The sequence below is a fragment of the Lathyrus oleraceus genome, chromosome 4 (genome assembly GCF_024323335.1).
Source record: "Lathyrus oleraceus cultivar Zhongwan6 chromosome 4, CAAS_Psat_ZW6_1.0, whole genome shotgun sequence".
In the NCBI taxonomy this organism is placed as follows: domain Eukaryota; kingdom Viridiplantae; phylum Streptophyta; class Magnoliopsida; order Fabales; family Fabaceae; genus Lathyrus; species Lathyrus oleraceus.
The window spans coordinates 434,533,594-434,551,560 of NC_066582.1; the positions used below are offsets into that span (position 1 = coordinate 434,533,594).

Genomic DNA, 17,967 nt, shown 5'->3' on the forward strand with positions numbered 1-17,967 from the left:
ATGAATCACTAATATCTTTATTTTGGTTGTAACATGGTTGAACTATAAAAAATCTTGATTTTTCTGAGATTCAAAAATGCCTAGCAGATAAGAGAGCGAAATTCATATATCACTTTTTTTTCAAAAGGTCTTTTTATATTCTACTTTACAACTTCTTCTTTTGGTGACTTTTCTTTGTTTTGTAAAATATTGACAATCTTGATTTTTTTTATTGTCAAAGCACATTTTTTTTCTTTTCTTTTCACCATTTTGTTCATGATTTAACCACTTGATTTTTCATTTTTCCCTTCAAAATACTTCATTCTCTTCAAATTTATCATTTGTAATATCCTTGAATTTTAATGCTCTCCTATTTTGGGGAAAAGATATGGACATTATTTTTCTTTTAAAACTTGCTAAGGGTTGTATCTTTTTTTTATGTTTAGACTTAAAGGGGTTTACAGAGGATCACACCCTCACAAAATAGATTTTATGGTCAATTAATTTTTCACTAATAAGTAAACAATGCATGGATCATATCCATGACATCATATATATACAAATTTATAGTAAAAATGATGCAAAATCATCATAGTTAGAATGCGTATCTACTTTTATTTATATATGTAAAATATGAGGTTACACACATCTCACAAGTTATTGATATGTGTGATTTTTTACTTACATTAACATGTTTTCACCAAATAAGTAGTAAAGTCAAACTTTAAACAAGCAATCATTTTATAATTTGAACATAATCACAATATTAATAATAAATGTTTGAATGAACCTTTTATCATGTCATTTTTGATGACTTTGAATTTTTGATAACTTTGATGATACACATGTACCACGTCATATTTCATGTCTTGTAACACAAACGTCATTTGTGACAATTAGACGGAAAAAACTTAAATGATATTATTTGAAGATATAAGAGACTAAATTGATCCTTTAAAAATTTAAGGATAAAAATAAGAGACTAAAAAAAAGTATTTTAAAAAAATAAAATATTAAAATTAGGTAGTTTTATATATACCGGTTCTACCGTCCCGACCCGATTTCATGAAAACCGAAGGTTAAAAAAACTATAAAATAAAACCCTAAAACAACATTTGTTCGTTTGGAAGTTGCCTGCACTGAACTACATCGGAGAAACCCGCTGCCGGAATTGGTCGTTCACCGCCGCGGAACAGTGAGAAAGTTCAGCTTTTCCTTTCACTTTTAATACACGATTACAGCTCAGTAGGTATGCAAAAGTATATCACTCCATTGTTCAATTGTTTTTGGTGCTTTCTTTACTTTTCCCACATATAAGTCATTTGTTAAATTTAAGTTGAAATTTATTCATTCATAGGTTAGAAACTGAGAATGGAGGAAGAGAATAAAGAAATTAAATCATTTAAGGATTTGGGCTTAAATGAGTCATTGGTGGAAGCTTGTGAAAAGCTAGGTTGGAAGAATCCGCTTAAGATTCAAATAGAAGCAATTCCTCAAGCTCTACAAGGTTAGATGTAATCTTTGCTTCTATATTGGTCTTTAACTGTTTGTGGCATTGACACCATAGTTTCTAGTTGTATTAAATTTATAGTAACATTCTAGAATTGATCTTTAGTTAGTCATTTTAGTTCTCTGATTCGTCTATCGAGTTAGTTAATTTGGCCCTTGTTCTGTGCTGGAACTAGAGTCTAGAGTTGATCAGAAATTATGAATTTAGAGTTTGTTAGAGTAGTTATGAGCTTCCGATGCGGTGAAAAGTGGGTTGACCTGCAAGGTTAGCACTCCAACGCTCAACTCAGTATGAGATTGAAAAAGTGGTGTTTGAATGAAAAAGAATTTTGGAATACATGTGAAGTGGCGCACTTTCCTCTTTAAATAGGAAAAATGATTGGGAATTGTACGCTTGTGGAGCAGCGTGGGATGCGGTCAATTGTTGGATTGATCTGGGCGGTTAGCATGATATCAGTGTGAGGGATTGCCTGCTCCGTGGAGAGAAAGGCTCTACCTGTTCTGTGTTCAATAACTCGCTGCTTCATTATTGGGCATTTGTCTTCTGGGTCTTGCGAACGGTCCAGAACAGTCTTCAAATATATTATCAGTTTATACATTAGTATTATAGTTTTTTATATTTTCAATTTTATTGCATTACTGTGAGTCTGTGTTCAAAAGTGTTCTATTTCAACCTTTATATTTTCCCCATTTTAGTTCTAGAGGTCTGGCATTTTTAATGATAGTTAAACTATATTAACTTTCTGGCTATTCTTTATATTTTGTGTTTCTCAGGGAAAGATGTGATTGGAATTTCCCAAACAGGTTCCGGTAAGACTGGAGCTTTTGTTCTTCCTATATTGCATGCCCTATTAGAAACACCATTTTCTCTCCAGAACAATTTCTTTGCTTGTGTAATGTCTCCCACAAGGTTTGATGATTAGATACCTGATCATGGATTTAATATTCATATAATTCAGATTTATTTGATGTAATTATTCTTACTGATATTTAACTAGTATATTTCTTCTGTTCTAACCTTTTTCTTAATCTAGGGAGCTTGCTTTTCAAATTGCTGAACAATTTCAAGCTCTAGGTTCTGAAATAGGTGTCAAGTGTGCTGTGGTGAGATTCTAATGCTTTTTTCTTACATCATTTGTTATGCATGAATTTCATGTCATCTAGTTCATTACATGTTTGTTTTGTTTTGTTTTGCCCAATCATGTGGTGGTTATTGACATGCATTACTAAATAATCTCATTTGATTGGTATTTTTTTCTTTTTCTATAGCTTGTTGGACAGATTGACATGGTAAGACAGGCCATCGAGATTGCAAAGCGGCCTCATATTATTGTAAGTGTTACTGTTTCTGTAGGCATGCCTGATTTCATTTGTTTCTTCTCTACGTCAAGAGCATTAGGGTAATGTGAGTGATATCCAAAATACACTAGGGCATATGTACCAATGGTACACAGGGATGACGCAAAATATAATTGATACGGTTGAAAGAGATAACTAAACTTATGCAGGTTCTAGATGTACAAGATTAAGATTGTATTTTTTATTTATCAGCCCTGTAGTTTTATTTATTTATTTATTTATGATGATGTTTTATTCTTGAAGGTTGGGACACCTGGACGAGTCTTGGATCACCTAAAAAACACCAGAGGATTTTCTCTTGATAAATTGAAATACCTGGTATGATTTCAACGATATTTTGATTTAAGCTTGAACTTTATTTTGGATATTGAATGCTTGAGTATCAGTAAGTACATGTCTAGAGTTTCAGTAAGTATATGTCTAGTGTGAAGTGAACCAAATTTAATGTTCATATATGTTGACATTATTTTCTGCATCATAAGCAGATGTTAATTAATATGTGTTTCCTCTGAACAATGCTTGACACAATGTTTTTTTCCTTGATGCATTTTGATGAATCTTTTTGGTGGTCATTGAAAAACCCAAAACAATACTGGCCGCAATCTCGGCCGATACGGCATGTTTAGATAAAATTTGCAGCTGATTTGCAAACGTGCCATATATATAGATATAGGGTGTTTTGTGTTTACATAGTTGCATCTTGGACCTATTTGCGACTTTACAAAATGAAATATTTAAGTAATATGTTTTCTTTTCTACCATATCATATTCTAGTCCACCTTTCTATATATCCAGTGTTAGGTGGCCTAGTTTGATTGTTCTGCATTTTGAGCAGATCTTAGATGAGGCAGACAGGCTGTTGGATGAGGACTTTGAGAAAACAATTACTGAGTTTTTAGAATTTATCCCTCGTGAGCGGAGAACGTTTCTTTTTTCAGCCACGATGACAAAGAAGGTAAATATGTAGGTTTATTAGTTATGGGGCACTTAATATATTATTTATTGTTAACCCTTTTTTCCCTTAGCATTAACCAGATATGATATCTAAATATTCAAATGAAACCATTTCCTTTAAATATTCTGAGATATGGAACCCATTAAATATGAGCCCTTTCGAAAAGCTTTTGCGTTTCTAACATTATTCAAGTTAACAACTTTTGTATAACAGTAATGTAGTTTATGTGTATGCGTAGCTGCATAGTTGGTTATAACAATTGTTGTTTGTTACAATTGCTGACTCAGTAGATTCTGTTATAACAGAATCTGACAAAGCCTCTGAAGCTCTTTTTCTTTCATATTCACCAACACTAACAGACAAGATTATCATTTTTCTCCCTGATTCGATATTTTCCTTTACTTTCTCTTTGATTTTTTACAACTATCTAATCATATTACTCTAGATCAGATCTCTTATACTCCCTCCGTTATTTTATTATAAGTCGTTTTGACATGTTCACATGTATTAAGAAATGTAATTATTGTTGTATGAAAAAGAGAAATTATGAAGGATTTAACAAAGTTGTCCTTTATTAATGGTATGAAAAAGATAAATTTGAAGAATTGAAAGAAGAGAGAATAATAAACATTTAAGGGCATAATAGGAAAAACAACATTAATCATTTATTTGTAATGCAAAACGACTTATAATTTGATACAATTTTTTCCCCAAAACAATTTATAATAAAAATGGATGGAGTATCATTTTATAATGACACATTTTCTCTTATAAGGATGTTATGGTGCATATGATATTGAATTTATGCACCGCTTATACACTACAGATGCTTATAATAGAAACTCAGAGCACTGCATTGTTGAATGAGAAGATGAGAGAAAGTAAAAAAAATCTATGTTGAATCTTTCTGTAATGTGTATTCAGTTTACAATAGAATTAGTAACAAGTATTTATACCTGTTTTCAACTGATTCTAATTTAATTAGGGATTGTGCTGACTCAGCATAATTAGTTACAAGGCTAAGACCTTGTTTGGCTACTTACACCTCTAGGTAGTTACAAGATTAGAGCTTTACTCCCTCCATCTCTTTCATAAGCAAATTTTACTTTTTAGTTAGGTTCATTGAATAAATAATGTATTTGGACTATATATAGATTAGATACATCAATTATTTAATGAATCTAAAAGGTAAAAGTTGCTTATAAAAAAGAGTGGAGGGGGTATTTGGCTATCTATCTATCTATCTATTGTTTACTCTGTTAGCGATTGTGTAATTTATTCATTTGTAAACTTATAGTTGTAATAATAGAGAAATTGCACTCTTGCTATTTCAGGTCCAGAAGCTCCAAAAGGCTTGCTTAAGGAAGCCCGTGAAGGTACAACCATAAGATTTACAAATATCTTTATACATGGCAGTTTCGGGTGAAATTCCGTAACTAATAATTGAAAATTCATTTCATCTTTCAAAGTCTTAAAATTAATGAGTGTTCAAAGTGAGTTCTTGATGACAATGAAAATTTGAAAGAAAGGAAAAATTCCCTTAGGTCATTTGCTCACCAGGACTACCGTTAATATGGACGGTAGTGTATCGTATTATTTCATCTGGAGGGAAATGTAATTGTTAAATTTGGGCATTGTAATTTAAAGCGTCTTTCGAGGGAAGGAGCTGTGTTTTACTATTATGTACACAGGTGTTATTCACAAGTTTTTATTCTATTCAGATTGAAGTATCATCCAAATATTCTACTGTGGACACACTGAAGCAGCAGTATCTCCTTGTGCCAGCAAAACATAAGGTTTTTCTTCTTCCTTGTCCAAAAATGTTGTATCTCAAATATTCGGACTATCAATTGCACTTTGAATTTCTTTCCAAAAAATGTATCTCAAATTCTTACTATGGTATCTCAAATATCTCATACTTCTAGCAAATTGGCTATTTGGAGTGAAGCTATTATCTTCTATGATTGTTTTTATTCATAGGATTGCTACCTTGTATACATTCTCACTGAAATGGCTGGAAGTACATCAATGGTGTTCGCCGAGAAATGTGAGACAACATGGCTTCTGGCTTTGATTCTTAAAAATCTTGGTTTGAAAGCCATCTCAATTAACGGTCATATGAGTCAGGTATATATACTACAATTCATTTATTATAAATTGTAATTTGCTCGAAACTGCTGAGGAATATGCCTAATTTTTATCATAATATTTTTTATACAGCCGAAAAGACTTGAAGCCTTGGAGAAGTTCAAGTCTAGGGAGTGCAATATTCTTGTTTGTTCTGATGTAGCCAGTAGGGGACTTGATATTCCAGCAGTAGATATGGTGATTAACTATACCATTCCCAAAAGCAAAGTTTATGTACATCGTGTGGGAAGAACTGCTCGTGCAGGTCGATCTGGTTTTGCCATTTCCCTCGTGAACCAATACGAAGTGGCATCGTACATGAAGATAGAGAAGTTTATAGGTGAGAGGAGCATATGCTCTTTGCCTTTGCTTTCGCATTTTAAGGAGTGAACCTTATACAAGTTTGTTTTTCAGGCAAAAAGCTACCTGAGTATCCTGCAGAGGAAGCGGAAGTTTTGTTTTTGAAAGAGCGCGTTAGTGAGGCCAAAAGATCAGCAGACAAGGTGAACTTTTGCATTGACCTTATGTTTTAAGCTAACTTTTATTCTTTGTCCATTTCTTTTTTTCATTATAAAAGTTAAGTTAGGAATGCATGAAAAGATGTATGAACTGTGGTTATTATTGGATACTATTCTATTCTCATGTGATTTAATAATTGATTTTCTACATACGTGATTGGTTGTATTTTGATTTGTGTAGGAAATGAAGGAATCTGCGGAGAAGAAGAAAAGGAGGAGTGAAGGAGATTTTAGTGAAGAGGAGGAGGATGACATTGACAAATACTTGGGTGTCAAAAATAAAAAATCGTCCAAGAAGTTCAGAAGATAATAAATTAATAGTTAAATATATTTTTGTACCACATTTTAAGTTTTGTCCCTGTTATCTTTAATAGGTAATTTAGTCCCTCAAAAATTGGCAGTTAACAAAACTGGTCCCTAGTGTTAAAATTGTACTTAAAAAAAAAACAAGAGAAAAATCCTCTCCACGTGAAGACACTTTTAAATGACCAGTGGTTAATCAAATTTATTATTTTTAACGTATTAAACAAAATATCTCCAATTATTTAAATTTATAAGCAATCAATAAAAAAAATACAACCCTTACAGGAAGCTCAATCCCATTCTCTTTGGAAGACACCTTATAGAAAATCCAAAATGCTCGTCAGATTTTGGAGATGAATTTTCCAACCTACATTGTCTTAAATTAAAATGTTATAATTGGTTTGGAGATATATCTTCAAAATATTTTAAAACACACTTTATGGATCATTATCTGAAAGACTCATTTTAAATATTTATTGATTCGGGGATGTATCTTCATTTAGGATTTACATAAATGCTTCTCTTCAACTAATCAAAACAATACAAGTTAAGTTAGTTTTATAAATGTTTGGACCCTTGTTATGTGATGAGTATTAAGCCATATAATTGATATGCAAAAAATAACATATATAAATCTAGATGGTCAAAGTAAGTCATCAACTGATACATAATGAAGTCGAAATACAAAACAAAGTCAAAATAAAATACAATCAATGATAAATCCAAAGTACAAATACTATTAAGTACTATGTATGCCGAACTAGAGCTCCTCGGCCTCCCCTGCCCCCGTTCTTCGATGTTGTTTCCGATACATCAGTGTCTCCGTCATAATGACATCTAGAGCATCCCTCGCCTTAGAACCATCAAGAAAGATACTTTTGTCAATGATCTAACTGTGTCTGCTCCTCCTCTAATAACTTCTGATGAGCTGACATTAGTGGATCTCCTAGAGCAGCCTGCACCATATATGGATGGGACACCCTAAAGAACCATTTGAGATACACGTCTATATAGCTCCAATCACTTTCAACTATGGCACTCAGTACCTCATCCATTATTAGATGACTAAGATAATCATCAAACATGAGATTCATATCTCTATATGTCATAGCAGGAGGAGCAGAGACAACAAGGTGTCTGGAAATAGTTTGAGTGTAGTTGAACTGCCGCATGACGCGCTCAGGCAGATGAAGAAATGTCAAACGTGAACCGCAGGCCAACCATACAGAGTATAATATTATGTTGTTAAATGGTCGTGTCTCACGGTGATCAACATAGTTGTTAAAGTGCATATCCTCGGCTACAAAGTAGTCAATATACACTTGAAATAACTCTATCATCTGGTTCCCTATGAGCGGGGAAAATGCATAAGCACGTGGCATGTCCTCAATATAGGTCGGTACACACGACCATCCGAAGATGCGTGGAAAGTGCTGGAAAATCCAAGTCTGAAAAGTGCTGGAAAATCCAAGTCTGAAAAGTGTTGGAACACACGAATCATTAGTAAGGATGTTGCAAAAATGTAATGAAAATGACACACGAACACTAAAAGACTAATAAATATTACCGTAAAAAATGTGATGCTGTTTGTCATTTGATTTGTCTTCCACCTACAACCCTTAGATAACTTAGAGTACAAGTAGAACAAACAAGCGGTCCCCAGTTGTACACATGAATTCGCTTAAAGTCCTCAAAATATCGTAGGTAGAAGACATCCACATAAGTGACACTCTTGTCCACAAATATGGTAGTGTCAACCAAATATAATAGGTATACTCTTATAGCATACACTCTATGCAACCCCATCTGTTCGTCATCACCTATAGCCTAATGTGCTATAAGCACCTCTCTTGTATATACCTTTTTCAAGAATTCAAACCTAGCATGAGCCGCTCTGATTTTTCCATCTCCCTCAAGGCAGCCTATGGGTCAAATCCCAGATAGTCTACCATTAACTCAAGTGTCTCATCTTTGTTAATCCTCTCATGATTAAAAAGTTTTCCCTAATCGAAAGATACAGCAAGCACGGCACATCACCGAGTGTGATAGACATCTCACCAAGTGGTAGATGAAATGATGAAGTCTTAATATGTCATCTCTCCATAAATGCATTAAGCATCCCGTGGTTCACCGTAACATAACCGATCTTGCATAAGTCCTTCATCCCAGATAGGGACAAAGCAGCCTGAAACCACTGATCATTAGGTTGATACAAGCCATTAATCTTTTGCTAATGGTTAATAAATTTTAGCGGATCACGGTACTGCAGAAAAAAAAATCATCGTCAGAAACTTGTAATATAATAATAAACATAATTCAAAAAGAATGAATACAACTAATCTTACCTCTTCGTCCCAGATATGTCTGGCAGTATGGTTAGGATAAAGACGTAACAGTGACAACTCTAACAGGTCTCCTCCAAATACCTAAGGTAGCATTGGCTCATCAGCCTGAGGTCCCTCCGATGCCTGGGGTGACATTGGTGCCTCAGGTACCTCAGGTGACCTGGGTACCTATGGTGCATGAATAAGTGAAACCTGTCACCTACAGGAAGATGTAGGCAGTGATATGTCACTATGTGACACCTGTCTCCTACGAGAAGAAGAAGATGGAGACATATGATCCGCAGAAGTCGACGCCTCCGCATGAACCGGGCTAGAGAGAACAAGAGCCTCAGAAACCTGAATCTTTTCGCTCTTGACAAATGCATGTTGTGCAATCCTCCCGTGTCTCAGTCTGTAGTCTCTATCAACCATAATTCCTGTAAGTAAATCAGACAAGCATCACATAATTACTACAAGCAAGAAAAAACAAGCAGACGTATAAATTAAGGAGATGCATCTCCGGTTCCCGGGAATCCAAACGTTAAAAAATTACGGAGATGTGTCTCCGAAATTTCCTGCAACTTTCAGCTTCGTCAATGGCGCTAATGCAGACCACCAAACCCACAAAAATAATGCATTGATATTTACTTTTAACTATCAAACACATTTCTCATATGTACAACTATCAAACATACATAGACTATGTATTTCAATACCTAATCATCAATTTATACAAATTTATACAAAAACTCAAAAGTTTACAAAAATAAAAAACTTACAAATTGTGAGTTTACTTCAGTCTTGAATGAGATCTTTGATGTATTTGATGTGGATGAATGAAGTTTTGAACTTGGTTGATTGATTTTGAGAGAATGTGAGTTGAGAGAGTTTGAGAAAGATTTACAATTCTTTTTTTAGAAGTGAGGAAGGAGAATGGGTTCTAGCGCATTTTAAAACAAATACCGCCTGAAGATGAATCTCCGCAATGTACACGAAGATGCATCTCTGTAGTTTTTCACATTAAGTTAGAGTTCTATTGACTCGGGATGCATTCGGAGATGCATCTCCGAAATCTGGAAACATTTTTGTATTTTCATGTGGTGTCATAGTAATACATAGGGTGCATTAAGAAATTCTCTTCTATTTATAAATTATGTTTGTGTTTATGATGACTATAAATGAAATCCCATTCTCTTTATAATGAGTCTTTCACAATATTTTCTTCATTGTATCAACTTCCTTTTATGTTTGGCAAAATCACGGCTAAAGGTCACATTTAGAGTGAAAATACTACTTCTAACATCTCAACTTCATGTCAAAAAAGTCTTTAGATGCGTGAGGAAATATATCTTTGAAGGATTTATAATTAATTTTGAATGTGTAGAATTGATTATGATATTGCTTACTTTTTAGGATTGATTCTACTTAAAGTTAAGATTTGTAGTTTTTGATTGCAAATCTGATTTTTACATTGAAATTTACTGTTCAACTCACTTTTATAAGAATTTACTCAAACATAAATTATTTTACCTCCAACTTATTTTTAATAAAAATTAATTTTATAAAATTAATTAATTAATAATCAATTTTTTAACGCGAAACTAAACACACACAAAAATAAACACAAAAAATTGCAGTTTAGAAGTTGATTGCACGCTTTTGAATTTTCCATTGTGCAATCTAATTAAACTTCAGAGTTTAAACAACTCATTTTCATAAGGTGAAATCGATTTATTTTTAAATAATCACTTTTTAAAATAAAATAAAAACCTTAAATAACCAACCAAATAAAAAAATTAAATAAAGTAACCACCTTTCAAACAAAAAAAAATCACCCACAAGAGGATGTGTCACTGTCTGTGGTACATACACTCATTTTTTAGTCTAAGGTGCCAATACATGTGGTGCATGCCTTTGTGTGTAGCCAATGTCTGTGGCGCATGCATGCAACCTTTAAGAGCTATTACCATTGCATGTGGCTCATGTGTTGTTTTGGATTTTTTTAAAAATTATTTTAACAACAAAAAATTATAAATAAAATGTTTAATACAAAATAAATTATAATATTATTCCATCAAATATAATTACACAACGATTAGAGATAAATTTAATGACCCGTTCGATCGTAACGTCCACCGGTTCCACACCCCAACGCATTCACTTGCCTTCGAGGTCTCCCACATTTTCCTGAGGTGTTTGGGGTCTCATAGTATTCACCTGAGCCAAAGGTGGTTGGTGCGAAGTTCCTGGGATATAAGTGTTATCTAACAGATCTTAGATCATATCTCCCTAGTAGTCGGTGTTACCGTAATTAAGTTTGGTGTCCATGTTGTCGTAGTTGGGTCGTGTTGGTTAGGTTACATGTGGACGAACTGATTGGTTGAATTGGGACATTGAATCATTTTGGAAATAAAGCAATGGTTCTTATGGTGTTTGAAAGACATGCGTTGGTTGAGTGCTTTGGCAATGTGATGTTTGGGTGCTTTGATGGTGTGATGTTTGGATGTACATTGATTGGGTGTTATGGTATGATGAAGTGGAATCATATGACTCATCAGGCTATAGTAAGAAGTGTTAGCAACATATGGTTGTTGGTGATATGAGTCTTGCTCTTGGTTTTGTGTTTGTGTGTATGATATGAATTGGTTGTGGGGTTGGGTGTTTGTGGGTTCGTAATCATGTTCGATTGGTTGTTGGGTGTATCTGGTATGATGATGTTGTGGGGTTGGTTTTTAGGGTTGGTGGGTTGACAATGTTCTTGTGTTTAGTAATATTATGGGGTTGGTTGTTGGGCGTATGATAATGAAGCTCATTGTCGTGGGTCGATCAAATACCCCGGGTCAGACACAAACTATGTCGTTGTAACCGATATATACCAATTCATATAATTTCGAGTTGGTCTAGTATCTTGAATGATAGGTTCATTTATGATCCGTTGATGTCGGTGCTTCCATTGACAACACGTCTATCTAGAGAACTCTTTCCAATAGGAATAATTCCATTGGGCATTGACTCTTAGTTGATGCCATTGTCCCAAACTCATCAAGGGGTATGAGATTTGTTGTTGCATGCCAAACTGCAGTTTGACACAATCACTCTAGTGCATCTCCACACTAGCGAATCTGATAATTTCTGTTTTTGTAGTCCAAATTGTAGCATCCTCGGGGTTAATCTCATGGTCGAGACCCAAATACGGCCTCAAGATAAACTGTAGAGGAAAAATACATGAATGGAAGATTTGTAAATTGGTAATATTAAAACTAAATTAACAAGATGGTGAGTTGTTTAGTTGTAATACATTGTTTGGTTCAAGGTGATCTATAAGATTTTGATAGACCGTTGTAACGTGTTTGAGACATTTGTTGTAGTTCATGCCTAGAACATACCACATAATTTGAAAAGAGTGAAAATAAATTATTTACAATTAGTTGTAGTATAAATTAAGAAAGTGGATATAATGAGATAAACTTACTTTGTTACATAGGGGAATGTGAAGTTGTTCTCGTTGACGAGGGCGAGTGACTGCATTCTCAACCAACCCCACACTTGGAGCAAAAAGGCGCAAGAATAAAACAAACAAGTACCTTTTGTGAATTTTTACACAAAGAACTATATAGATGAGACAAAATAGCTGAACCCCAACTATATGTTCTTATTTTATTTATGTTTCTTAACAAAGGTAAATACATAATATTTACAAAATTACTTTACAGTATTTATCATTTCGTTGTGTTTGTCTTGGAATAACAGCTGTATTTTAGTGCAAATGTGATGGAGGATGAAGTAATGGTCCGAGTTTTAAGGAGGGGAATACAACCATATATTTTGGGCGCAAATATTCTTCCCCTTCCGGGTTTACAGGTGAATTATGACTCTTTTCGTGACCCTTCTTATGACCGTCGCAATTATCCATTTGACGATGGCTGGGCATTTTTTTTTTGCCTTTACAGGAAGTTATTACGAGAAGAGTTGTATGCTTTGGCCCGTTCTGCTAAGTGGGCCTCTGTCACTTTGTACCTAACTGAATCCGACTTCTGGGAAGCTCTTTGGTCTGAGCGAGTGCGCAGGGAGAAATTCTGGTTGGAGAGGAGTGTGGCCAGTTTGGAATCCTAACAGGATACTTATTTGAAGGAGTTGCAGAAAACTCATGTTCCGCTACAGGAGGTACGTAAAGCTTTGTCTCCTTTCAATCTTCCCGGGTCTATTGGTAGTCATACAGTCAATTTGTCAAGGGAGTTAGAGGAAATGATCATGACTCTTGAATATTCTTAGGGAGAGTTAGACCTCTTACGCGGACAAAATGCTTCTTTGCCTTGACAATTGAAAGAATTCATCTCTGTTAACCTTTGGGAGGTTGTGGAGTATTTTGTAAATGTATTGCAACAAGTGGAGCATTTTCATCATCCATTGGCTGTCTCGAAGTAGTGAATTCTCCCCGATCAAGTTGTTCAAGATGGTGTAATTGTTTCTATTCTTGAGAAGGGATCATGTGCCCCCCTCCTTTTTTACATGTATTGTGACTTCGTTGTTAATGGAGTTCTACATTGTCCTTGTTTAAAGTGCCTTTATTCTGCTTAAGATATAGTTCACTTTATACTATTGCGGTGTGATCATGTGGCTGCAATTTGTAAAAACTAATTTGCTATAAAAATTGTCATAGGAAGAATCAAATTGTACCTAAACTCGCACATTGTCAAATATTTTGTCTTTGGGTGATCAGCATTAGGCGTTGATCTATCTGCTGGAGTGTATACTTCAGATTTTGTATTTCTGTATTTAGATGCGTATGTTGTCTCGATAGGACGCAAATGTAGTAGCGCAAGGTTGTGCTTGGAATGTGCTTGCACAGAGGAAGCTTTATCAATGGTACATGTAAGTATTTTATGCCTAACCAGCTAGATGCAGATATACCTTAATCATGTTTACATGGATAAGGTTTAGTTTGGTTAGTCGTGGTGGTGTTTCGAATTAAACTTACAGGTGAAGGGCATGAAGTCGGATAGATTCAACCATGCTTTGAATTGTGCTCCATGTCATAGATGATCTTACCCTACCAAAGGTAGAGGATCCATGTCCCTACCCCCGGGGCTATGGCTTAGATTGAGGTGGACGTCTCCAGGCTTCACCCTGATCGCCCTTAAATTGGCTAGATCCGAAGGGACGGGGGGAGAAGGGGGGGGGGGGGGTAGCTACAGGTGAATGTGTGTATTTTTTTACAAGGGTTATTTGAATGATGTATTTGTACTTATAAAGCGTCTCCGATAACACCCCTATGGGAGTTGGTTGCTTTAGTCGGACGTGTAAAGCGTCTCCGACAATTCCCCTGGATTATGAAGGTGCACAAGATGCTGTAGGGAATTTATTGTTGTGTTCAGACGCTTACGCGTATCCGACGACACTCCTGACTTCTGAAGGCGCAAAATGAGCTATAGGGAATTGATTATTGTAGTCGGCTGCTCGAAGTGTATCTGATAACACCATTGACTTCTAAAGGCACACAAGGTACTGCGGGGAATTGATTGTTGAGTCGGGCACTTGAAGCATATCTGACAACACCCCTGATTTCGTGTATGGAAGGTGATGAATTGTTGTGAGGTGAATTATTTGAGGTTATAGTTATTGTTTGATGTTATGAAATTTCAAGGGGATAGTCTTTTGTGTTCTATGTCAAAGTTGGCTTTTTGGTAAGCTATTTCATGCTCTATGTCTAAACTTTACACTAATGCAATGCCTAATTCAATGTTATGCTAAACTATGTTAGAAATTATACTATGTTGATTCTAATGCAACTTTTTAGCTACTTGAAGTTGAATTTTTCGGTTTATTTAGGATATGAATAATTATGGGGCTGTTTTGGATCATGAACTATTTGTTGGTACCGAAATTCACTAATTCTCTCTATGACGCATGATTAAATTAAAGAAGGGAGAAGAAGAAAAGAACCATAATTAACACATTCATCACAAGCAAAACAAAGAAATTTGAAGAATGGTAAATATGTAACGAATTGGAAAGGGGTTTAAGGCTTACCAACATAGGGGAGGATTCCTCCGGTTATTGTTGCAAAGAATCGTCGACGAATTTATCAAAGAGAAACCCAAAAAACTTCAAAGTAAGTTCCTTTAATTCAATTCCTTTGCTTGATAATTATGGTTGAATATAAATGATGAATGTAGAAGATGAATCTTGAACAAAATATTAATGAACATTCTTGAATCTTGATGAACATTGAATGATGATTGTTGATTATAATGCTTGAATTGTTAAAACTTGATTGATGATTTGTTGAAATTGGGTTATGGCTAAGTTCCACCAAACTTAGAACATTAATGTGAAGTTCTTGACGGTGATGAATATGAACTTTGGTGATGGTGAAAGAGTGAAGAAAAGAGAGAATTATGAGAGAACTTGAGATAAAAATGGTGGAAAATGGTTAAAGGAGTTAAGTTAGTTAGTATGAGTTTTGGTGTTTTTTTGTTAGGTTAATTAACTCCAAAATTATGAGAAATGACATGTTTATATAGCTTTGTAAATGAATAAACACCTTTGGATTTTGATCAAAGTAAGGGATTTATTAATGGTTGGAAATTAATTTAGGCTTTGGTTGCGGATCACTAATCTCAACCCTTGAATTGATTGTTAAGAATGGCTATGATTGAATGGAAAAAATGGAGATTGGGATCTGTGTTAGTTTGGTAGTTAGGGTAGTAAAGATTTATTGTATAATTGAATGATTGTGGATGCATAGGTAGTTAGAGACACATGATGCTTGATTTTTGCAAAAGTACCAAGTTGGAAAGTAAGGCAAAAGGTCACTAGTGATAAACTTGAATTTAAATGCGTTTGCCTTTGATTCTTCACCATTTTTGTCTTGAATTTTTGGTGAATTACCCCATAACTTTAAATGCTTTTGAGAAGTGATTTTGTGTTGAAAATAATCACTTTTGAATGGTGTAACCATGTATCAAATTCTGAATTTTTGGGCATGACTTAATGTTGGAAAGTGTTGAAAAAACAAGTATCAAATTCACTACATAATGCATAATTTTTGTGTAGTGCATAATTTTTGTCATGACTTTTCCATAGTATTTTGATGATTTTAATCAATGATATGAATGTATAACTTGGTGTACCTTCTTCCTTGTAGAAAAGTGAACAATGTAGTGGAAGAATGAACTTGAAGCAACATTGGAAAGTGAAGAACAAGTCATGGAAGTGAAGCTTTATGGAAGATAGAATTTGTTGAAAATTAACATTTAACATAATCATGACATAAGTCACTTTTTAATGAATAATGATGAATATTTTGATCAAATGCTTGTAGAATATGTCTAGGAAAATTCAGGAGACAAAATCGAGTAAATGGTCAACAATTGATCAAAAAGTCAACTATTTGACCAAAGAGTCAACTGTAGCCAAAATATGTAGTTATTTTACCCTATTTTCTTGTACTCTATTCCTTTGATTTGTATCTCAAGCAATATGCATTGTACCATGAATTTCCAATAAATGAATGAAATCTTCTTTTTATTTCAACTTTGCCATTTTCTTTGAATTCAAGCAATCTTCTGAATTAAGTAACAATCATTCCAATCCCTCTGCTAACCATGAATCTCGGATAAAGAGATGATCCACACCATAAGTAATATGGGAAATAAATCCAAATAATCACCAAATTATATCCGCCTCAAAAACCCACTTAAATTGATTAAATCCATTATTACTGAACATTTGACTCATTGACGAGTTATGCGAAATGCGGTGAATGAAATGCTAAAACGAATGATCCATTTGGATAACTCGATAATCATGCATGCAAATGATTTAAGCATGAGTCAAATGGAAAATTGAAAAAGTGTGGGGCAAAATTGGGGTATGACTTTTGGCTGGGAATCAATGGATCAAATCCAAGACGAGGCGCATATCCAAGGGCTATGAAGGCACCATCCCGTCAAGCAAAATGAAGAACCAGAGATACTCAAGTATCCTAAGTAAGTGAATCATTTCCTGGTCACCAACATACCTAGAATGACGCGCTCGAAGTAAGAGTATTCATTGGTTCGGGTAAATCCAAATCAAACCATGGTGTTTGGGTTGGGCATTATTTTAGTTTGGACAAAAATCAAATCAAACCATTGAAATCCGATGTTAATTGGTTTGGGAAACAGATTTTCAAAACTTCTATCCACGAGCCCATCTACCCGAACCAACCATATTAATTTATATAATTTGTATCATCATTATCATGAAAACTAGTATACGATATTTGACTTCAAGAAGAAAAAAATGAAACGCCATTTGTGACATTCATAACCTATATGGAGAAACGAAAAAATTAGGAATTTTATATTATTATGAAAAATTAATCGATGTAAATTAGATATTTTAAAAAAATATTTTTGCACATTTGTTTTTAATATATCCGATCAATCCAACCCAAACCAACCCGTTGTTTTCAATTTGTTTCGGTTTGGACTTTATAACAAAAATGTACAAATCTAATCAAAACCAATCCATGTACTTTTGATCAGTTTGGACATCAGATTCTCTCGAAATCGAGCTAAACCGACCCATGAACACCCATAGCTGGAAGTAGATAAGGAACATTTCGGTGATAAGAAATCATTTAATATTTCTATCCCCCACCACTTTTTGAATTGGCCCAAAGCGTTTTAATTCTAGCTCACATTAGACAACATCTTGGAGGCCGACCAAAATCACTTAATGCTTCTCTGGCTCACTCAGCATCCGACAAAGCCTTGGGGGCAGCTGGTTTTGACAGGAGAGTTCTTAAAGAGCTGACGTCCAATTCATCTCAAATTCACTCCACTAAATCCAAAGTATAAAAGTTAGTTCACACAGAAAGCAAGATACTTCCTCTGATCTCCGTTTT

At 34.5% G+C, this 17,967-nt stretch overlaps 2 protein-coding genes across 2 annotated transcripts; one reads left to right on the top strand and one right to left on the bottom strand.

Annotated features, from left to right (window-relative positions):
• Positions 1-1,045: 1,045 nt before the first annotated feature.
• Positions 1,046-6,979, top strand: LOC127075909 (DEAD-box ATP-dependent RNA helicase 10). The gene is made up of 13 exons (XM_051017420.1): positions 1,046-1,228; positions 1,337-1,486; positions 2,263-2,398; positions 2,523-2,592; positions 2,758-2,820; positions 3,091-3,165; positions 3,683-3,802; positions 5,137-5,178; positions 5,524-5,598; positions 5,783-5,929; positions 6,023-6,269; positions 6,344-6,432; positions 6,629-6,979. The coding sequence occupies exons 2-13, from the start codon at positions 1,351-1,353 to the stop codon at positions 6,755-6,757; spliced, it is 1,329 nt and encodes a 442-aa protein (XP_050873377.1). The 5' UTR covers positions 1,046-1,228; positions 1,337-1,350; the 3' UTR covers positions 6,758-6,979.
• Positions 6,980-7,631: 652 nt separating this feature from the next.
• On the bottom strand, positions 7,632-9,506 carry LOC127137843 (uncharacterized). The gene is made up of 2 exons (XM_051064265.1): positions 9,299-9,506; positions 7,632-8,050 (listed from the first exon to the last, which is right to left on the bottom strand). Exons 1-2 carry the CDS (start codon positions 9,504-9,506, stop codon positions 7,632-7,634), a joined length of 627 nt encoding a protein of 208 aa, XP_050920222.1.
• Positions 9,507-17,967: the final 8,461 nt, after the last annotated feature.

Excerpts from the sequence above, each read along its gene's own strand:
- LOC127075909 (XM_051017420.1), top strand. The coding sequence starts at position 1,351 with ATGGAGGAAGAGAATAAAGAAATTAAATCATTTAAGGATTTGGGCTTA. Across the intron at positions 5,930-6,022 it reads TTAACGGTCATATGAGTCAG|CCGAAAAGACTTGAAGCCTT; the intron begins GTATATATACTA and ends TTTTTTATACAG. Across the intron at positions 6,433-6,628 it reads CCAAAAGATCAGCAGACAAG|GAAATGAAGGAATCTGCGGA; the intron begins GTGAACTTTTGC and ends TGATTTGTGTAG.
- LOC127137843 (XM_051064265.1), bottom strand. The coding sequence starts at position 9,506 with ATGGTTGATAGAGACTACAGACTGAGACACGGGAGGATTGCACAACAT. Across the intron at positions 8,051-9,298 it reads ATCACTGCCTACATCTTCCT|CCGAGGATATGCACTTTAAC; the intron begins GTAGGTGACAGG and ends ACTACTTTGTAG.